Below are 7,635 nucleotides of genomic sequence, written 5' to 3'. Positions count from 1 at the left end.
ATTTCACAATACCTATCAACAATAAATTAATCGATTCTAGAAATTTAGTGGCCCAAATAGAAAAATAATTGCAAATAGAAAGTTCTCGAAACTATGAAATATTCTAGAAACTAAAATTATTATTTTTTCATCTACAAATAGACGTCTTCCATCGGCAACCACAACAACTACCCTCCCCAATGGCAACTCCGCTCAGCGAGCAACAATGCCAGCAACTTCTGTGACTCTTTAGCATTTACAACATAATCATAGTTAGTGTAGAAAAAGAGCGAGTTAAAAATGACAGAGAGCACCGAGTTTCAGCTGGGAACTACTGGAGCTTTGAGCCATTGTCATCTGCAACAAGTTTTGGACTTAACTTTGGTAACTTTGACTTAACCCTGGGGAAAATTCATTACCTTCAAGCTAAGTAGATTTTTCAGGGCATTCTTTTCTGAACCTTGTCATCAGTAATCACCTGGTAAAAATCCAAATCTCCTTTCAACAGTATCTAACTTCATATTTGCAACAGTGGCTGCGTGAATCTACTCTTTATTCTATGCTTTTGGAAAAAATGGCCTTTTTGTAGATCTAGCACTCAAATTTAAGGAATTTAAGTATTTTTTCCAATAATCCTTGGCAAATTACAATTGCGTTTTATTCTTTTTTCCTTTTTCTTTAATCCTGTAGACACCCCAGTTTTGGGGTTGGATAAATTATTGATTGTTAGTTTGCAGTTAATTTGGGATTCCCGACAATCGCACTACAAATGCCTTAAAATAGTTTGCTATAAGCTAAAATTGTGATCGAAAAAGTGGGGTTTGTATTGGCTGCTCTGTGAACCCATTTTCCCCCGATCGCCGTGCACAACAACTCAAACCCTAGGTTTTATGTTTCTCGCTTGAGCAAAATAATTTGCAGTGTAATTTGTTAGATTCTTGATGAAATCACAATCTGTCAAAATTTATGTATTCCTATGTGTAAGACTATGGGATCTAAACCCATGCCATATCTTAATTCAAAAAATCCAAATCATAAGTCTAAATTGTATCTACTCAGAAAAAATGTAGTACAAAATTCACATTTGAACATAGCGTTTTAACCAAAACAAGAGCCCTCTGAGTCCATACAATGTCATTTATTAGAATTAACTTTGATACAAGTCAGAAAATTTTAACACAATATCACTTGTACAATTTTCCACCAAAGCTAATATTTCATAGACCCATATTACAATCACTTTGCCCATTACCCTAATCTACTTTAACTAAGCACTTTGTTCATTCCAGATTTATGGCAATGTGAAGTCTATCAAATTGCATACTGCCACTGAACAAACCGAAGCTTCTGCTACTTGAACAAATTAAAGCTCAATTTATTACATAATTTTACCTATTCAAAACGTGCATGTGCCTGCGTATAAATGTATAAAAAGGGACAAATGGTGCTTATAACCATTTTTTGGCAGCCTTCAAATATATTGCACTCCTGGATATTTTTCGAGCTTCTCCAATCAAGATTCTTCGATAATCTCTGCCTATTCTACCTAATTCAAAACTTGTGGCTGACCACCTACAAATGCATAAAAAATGACAGATGATGCTTATTACAATTTTTGGGTAGGCTTCAAATAGACTGTGCTCCTTGATATTTTTTGAGCTTCTCTAATCAAGATGCTTGAATAATCCCTGCTCGCAGCGCCCAACACATCTTCCACACTGTTGTTATCCAATAGCACAGTTTCCTTGACCTTCCTGTTTCGTGTTGTTTCTTCTGTCCTCATAATCAGACTTCACTTTAAGAGTTGGAGCGCTCTTTCTCCAATATCCACGGTGCTTGTAAGGTATACATCTCTTCCTTGCAAGAATAATGTGCCATGAGTCCTCATTCCACTTAAGGCCTCCAGAAGAAGAGCTTCCATGTGGCTCGAATCCTGCGTCTCTTTTGGTGGCTAGACACCTGTATCTGTAGAGTTACCACATGCTGAAATGTGGCTATAGTAGAAACTTGAAGTGGCTGATACTGAAAATTAATTTAATATTTTAAAAAATCTTTTCAATTTGCATTTTTTAACCCAATTTGAGATCCATAATCTTAAATATAAATTTTAAAATAAATTTATGTCTCGAAATATGAGCTGAATAAACAAACCAAGTGAAAACTAAAATTGACAAAGTGATTTTGGGTGGACAACTTACCTACCAAAGTTTAAAAAATATTGGTCGTAAATATTGTTTAGAATTACTTGTCAAGTGGTCCCCATTCCCAAATTTGTAAATTTGCTATACCACAACTATTCTCATCTTTTGCCTCTCTTATAATCTTATCCTCATGCAATCAAAAGTTATTTTGCCTTTATTTGCAAATCTTGTGTAATTAATATTTCTTGGTGTAAACGCCCATTTACTAGTTTAATTTCACCTTTACAAGTTAACAACACACCCATGGATAAATACCTACTTTGCTGGTAGTTAGAATTTTTTTTTTTACTTGCATATATGGCCTTTTGCAATATTTGACACTTTGTCAAATAATTACCAATAATCACTTTATCATACTCTAATATCTATCATTTTCCTTTATTGCCCATTTCAAATTCAGTTGAATTGTTGTTACATTTCCATGTTCATAGTCATCTACACCTTGTTCATTTGAATGACTTTGATCTACAATTACAACAATGGCTTTTGTATCCCTTTTTAAGCCTCCAATTGCTTTAGATTGTCAAGCTATTTAAATCATCTCTATTCAATAAGCTTTATCATTCAACACTTTTCCTTGAATTCAGATGTTTGAGATAGAGGATAATTTTTTTCTTTTATAATTTAAGTTCTCTTCTTTCCTTTTGTAGCTACTCACAAGTTTCCAACTAAACATATTCATTATCTTATCTATTTTTTAATATTTAATTATTTTTTAAATATATTTATCATTTCTCAATCAAATAATTTTTTTTTATTATTTAAATATTTTAAAAAATTATTTTATTTATTTATTCACCTTAAAAAAATTAAATACTAGCTTACCTAAATTAATAAATGTTATTTTATATTCAATTAAAATTAACATTTATGAAATGAATTTGACTATTAAAAAATCATCTTTTTAACATAACTAATGACATTTACGTCCATTTTAAAATACACATACTATCAATATAAATCCAATCTATATAAAAAAAAAAATAACAGTACAACCTTCATACAAGGATTTTGTGTATCTACTAGATGCAATAGGTTAAGTCATTAGGTTGAAACCTATTTAGTGTTTGTTACATTATGTAGGTTTACATTTAGCTACAAAAGCTTCTCTTGAAATTTATTTGTGTGCAATGAGTCTCAACATTTTATTATTACCAGGTGGCCGCGTGACAAACAAATCAACTAAGTACCTAGCCCGTGATGCATTTTTCTATGTTGTTAAAGACTTACATGATGAATTTTATTACTAGCGCTTGCACCAAAAGGAAGTGCAATGGTTAGCCAAAAAAAGAAGATATGATCCAATTTAAAATATGCTATTTCTCAGAAAAAAAAAAAAACCAATATGATCCAATTTAATTTCTCACCTGTTGTTCATTGTTCTTGATGATGAAATATGTTTCTTCAGTGCAAAGCATAGGCCTGAAGTTGTGATGGTTGTTAGGCTCAGCCATCATATACAATGTAATGTCCTTATATGCCACATACCCACCTTTTTGTTGTCCAATTCCCTGAACTTGTCGTTTGTCCTCTTTGGAATAAAGCATAGTGGTTGAAAATATATTATAGTTCAGAATCTATTTTACAATAATACATTTAAATAATAATCCTTTACAATATTTAACTTGGCCCAAACTCATAGTTAAAAATACTTGAATAAAAGGTATGATGTCAGTGATTAAAGCCCACTCACCATCTTCCAAGAAAACTATAAAAAAAATCATTTCATTCAGTTGTTTAATTTGGTGGTTTATTTGCATTATATGTATTCATTTTTTTTTTATATTTTTATTAGTATATTCATGTATTTTAACAAATATTCCAATTTCAAAAACAACCAGATCACCCTCATTCACAAAAAAAAAAGAATTTATGCATAAGCTTTTTCCTTTCTGAAAAACATTGATTTTTGCTCATAGAACAGTGCACTCTTCATGAAAAAATTGTGCATTCTGATTGTACATTGTATTAAAAAGTTTAAAGCATAATACAGTGGCTTCAAAATTTCCAAAGGAAAGTGCACCTTTTTCTATGTCAATTTAGTGTTTGTTACATTATGTATATTTTTGTTCAACAATGTTTTTAGTTTAATGCATAATGTTGGGTTCTCTTCTTTCTAAAGTTTATATTATATATATTTAGTACTTTTGTATTCTATTTGATAAAGAAACTCACTAAAATTGTCATAGCTAATGTTTTTGCATTTCTTAACCACTCAAAGGTTTGCTAAGCATTCTGCATGGATGTATGTTAGTTTTCTTCCTTTCATGTTCTAAGGAACACACAATTCTTATTTTTCTTTACCATCCATATTTTTAACTCTTTACAGAAACATGACGCTTTGCGTCTCTCTTGTTTAAAGTCGTAAACAATACCCGTTTTTTTTTTTTTATTAACAGGATACATGATTGTACACTCTTTCGACGTAAAAAATAGTTTATATAAAAAAATTTCCACCTTCCTGCAAAACCCTAGGGTTTCGGAATCAGCTTTTTATGCCAACGTCGTCTTATCCATGAAAGCTAGCAGCTTGTTAGTTCAAATGCATAATCTACCAGGCAAAATCCTCATAATATCTTAATCCTTTTTGCAGGAAGAAGAAGCTGAGAAGCCATATCCTGCAAGTAGATTTAATCACAGAAGACTGGTCTGTGTGAAATTTTAATAAAGAAATACTATCGAGAATTTTTTTTTGCCCATTTTCTTAAGTTTATCTAGGTCAGAAATGGACTTGCTGGGAGACTCTGATGGTGAGGAGAAGGGTTTCGGAGAGATTAAGGTGAACAAAGCCTATGCTCAGAGATTTGCGCATAATAAGCAGCGGGAGGCGCTTCACAGATTGCAGGAGCTGAAAAAGAAGGGCTTAGGCGGTGATTCTGATGAGGAAGATTCCTCTGAAGACGAGGAAGAAGATGAGGATGGGTATATTCCAGAGAAGACGGAGCTACAGTTTTATGAAACCCTAGCCAAAGTGAAAAGGAAAGACCCGTTAATTTATAAGAAAGATGTAAAACTATATGATGATGACGATGACGAAGAAGAAGAAGAGATTGACGAGAAGAGAAACGAAGCAGGCAAAAAGAAAAAGGCGCTGTATTTGAAAGATGTTGTGGCTCAGCATTTGCTGGAGAATGGGCCTGAATTTGATGATGATAATGAAACCCTAAAAAAGGTTAAAAAGGGGGGTTCAAAGAGCTACGCTGAAGAGCAAGATGAGCTTAAGAGGGCTTTTTTAATGGGTGTCGAGGATAATGATGATGATAGCGATGATGGAGGTTTGCTAACAGTGAAGAAGAAGAGTGCAGAGGAGATTAAGCGCGAAAAGCAGGAGGAAGAGGAGGCTGTTAAGGAAGCACAGCAGCGTGCTAAGGATGCAGATATTGCACGTCGGTTGGATGACTATTTTGGCAAGGATAATGATTTGGATGATAATGAAAGGTTTTTGAAGAGCTATTTGTTGAATAAAGGGTGGATTGACCGGGAGGAGAAGGGGAGTTTGGGGTATGGGGATGTGGGGATTTCGGAGGATGAGGAGGAACTGGAGAAGCAGGATAGGTTTGAGGCAGGCTTTAATTTCAGGTTTGAGGAAGGGGCAGGTGATCAGGTGCTGGGCCATGCCAGGTTTACGGAGGGGTCAGTGAGGAAGAAGCCAAATTCAAGGAAGCAGCAGAGAGAGAAGAAGAAGGAGAGATTGTTGCAATCTGAATTTGAGAGGAAGGAGGAATTGAAACATCTCAAGAATATCAAGAAGAAGGAGATCATGCAGAAGCTTGAGAAGGTCAGACAGGTTGCTGGGGTAAAGGATGATGAGGGTAACGTGTTGGATGAAAGGGACCTTGATGAGGACTTCGATCCGGATGAATATGATATGAAGATGAGAAAAGCTTTTGGAGATGAGTACTATGGTGCTCAAGATGCAGATGAGAACTTCGAGGGCTATGATGAATTTGATTCAGAGAAACCAGATTTTGACGCAGAAGATGAACTTTTGGGTCTTCCCAAAGGTTGGGATGGCAGGGAATCCAAGCAGGGTTTTGCTGCAGTAAGGGAAAATGTTAATAAACATAAGAAACTGAATCCTGAAAATCCAGTTGATGAAAATTCTGAATGGAATTCAGATAAGGGCAAGATGGAAGCAGCAATTGATAGCAGTGAAGAAGAAGACGGCAAAGAAGAAGAGGAAGAAGAAGAAGAACAGGAAGAAGAACAGGAAGAAGAAGAAGAAGAAGAAGAACAGGAAGACGAAGAAGCTCGAGAGCATGTTGATGATGTTGAGGATAATTCAGGGACTGAAACAGAGGAAGCTTCTAGAAGTAAGAAAAGGCACAAAGGCAGAATTTCACTCAGAGAGAAACTGTTATTGGACAAGCAGCTTGAAGAATATTATAAGCTGGATTACGAGGACATGATAGGCGATCTTCCTACTCGTTTTAAGTACAGGGAAGTTCCATTAAATACCTACGGTTTAAGCACTGAAGAGATTTTAATGACAGATGATAAGGAATTGAACCAGTATGTTTCACTCAAGAAGTTAGCTCCTTATAGGAGTGAAGAATGGAAGCCTCCCATGCACAATAAATTCAGTCAAAAGAAGAGGAAAAAAATAGCTTTGCATGATGGTCAATCCAGATTTGCAAAGGGGATGAAAAAGTTTAGCAGAGAAAGTAAAGGTGAGCGTAATAATGGTCGACGTTTGAACGGTCATGATAATAATCATTCAGAAGAAATAAATAATGAAAAGGAAAGCAAATCCAAAAAGAAGAGGCGGCGCCAAATGAAAGCTCCTGCTATTCCTCGATCTAGGCTTCTAGCATATGGAAAGGGGCCTATCCGAAGAAAGAGAAGCAAAATGTCATGAAACAACGTTTATCTGTTGTTGAATACAAGTAAGCTACAATTGGATCGTATAGGTTTGATTTTTGAAATGAGCTAACAATAATATCTCCTTCAAATTTGATTTGTTTTGATTGAGTCATTTTTTCAATGAAGAGATGCAGATATCATCGGCTAGCATAGGGAATTCTAATTGTCATTTGATTTGCTCTCATCTAAATCTTCTTTTTTCTCTGCTTTAATTATATTTTTTAATGTAAACATGGAGAGATTGACAAGCACTGCAAGAATGCTAGTCATAATTTATGTGTGCTCACGAATTAATACAACTATATAGAAATGGAGGAGAATTTGATTTTCTCAGTATTGTGACCTTTTGTTTGCAATAGAAATTCCAATTGGTTCGATTTAATGAAAGATTTGCTGATGAGGCAAGCCTTGAGTCACCAATTGGTTCGATTTAATGAAATATTTGATGATGAGGCAAACTTTAAAACATTTGATGACACAAATAAACCACAATAGCAAATGCAAAATTCGAGATTGTAGAAACACAAGATGATTGCTAGTCCAATATGAATGCTAATATATTTACAAGGATGCTCCATTGAGTTACAAGTGG

General features: G+C 34.4%; 1 protein-coding gene across 1 annotated transcript; it reads left to right on the top strand.

Annotated features, from left to right (window-relative positions):
- The first annotated feature begins 4,573 nt into the window (after positions 1-4,573).
- LOC131060970 (uncharacterized) lies at positions 4,574-7,376 on the top strand. The gene has a single exon (XM_057994460.2). It carries the CDS (start codon positions 4,906-4,908, stop codon positions 7,036-7,038), a length of 2,133 nt encoding a protein of 710 aa, XP_057850443.2. The 5' UTR covers positions 4,574-4,905; the 3' UTR covers positions 7,039-7,376.
- The last annotated feature ends 259 nt before the right edge of the window (positions 7,377-7,635 follow it).

This window comes from Cryptomeria japonica, chromosome 9, assembly GCF_030272615.1.
Source record: "Cryptomeria japonica chromosome 9, Sugi_1.0, whole genome shotgun sequence".
In the NCBI taxonomy this organism is placed as follows: domain Eukaryota; kingdom Viridiplantae; phylum Streptophyta; class Pinopsida; order Cupressales; family Cupressaceae; genus Cryptomeria; species Cryptomeria japonica.
The sequence above is the reverse complement of the archived record's forward strand: the minus strand, read 5'-3'. Positions and strand labels throughout refer to the sequence as shown.

Bases quoted from the DNA above. Each gene is read 5' to 3' on its own strand.
- LOC131060970 (XM_057994460.2), top strand. From the start codon at position 4,906: ATGGACTTGCTGGGAGACTCTGATGGTGAGGAGAAGGGTTTCGGAGAG.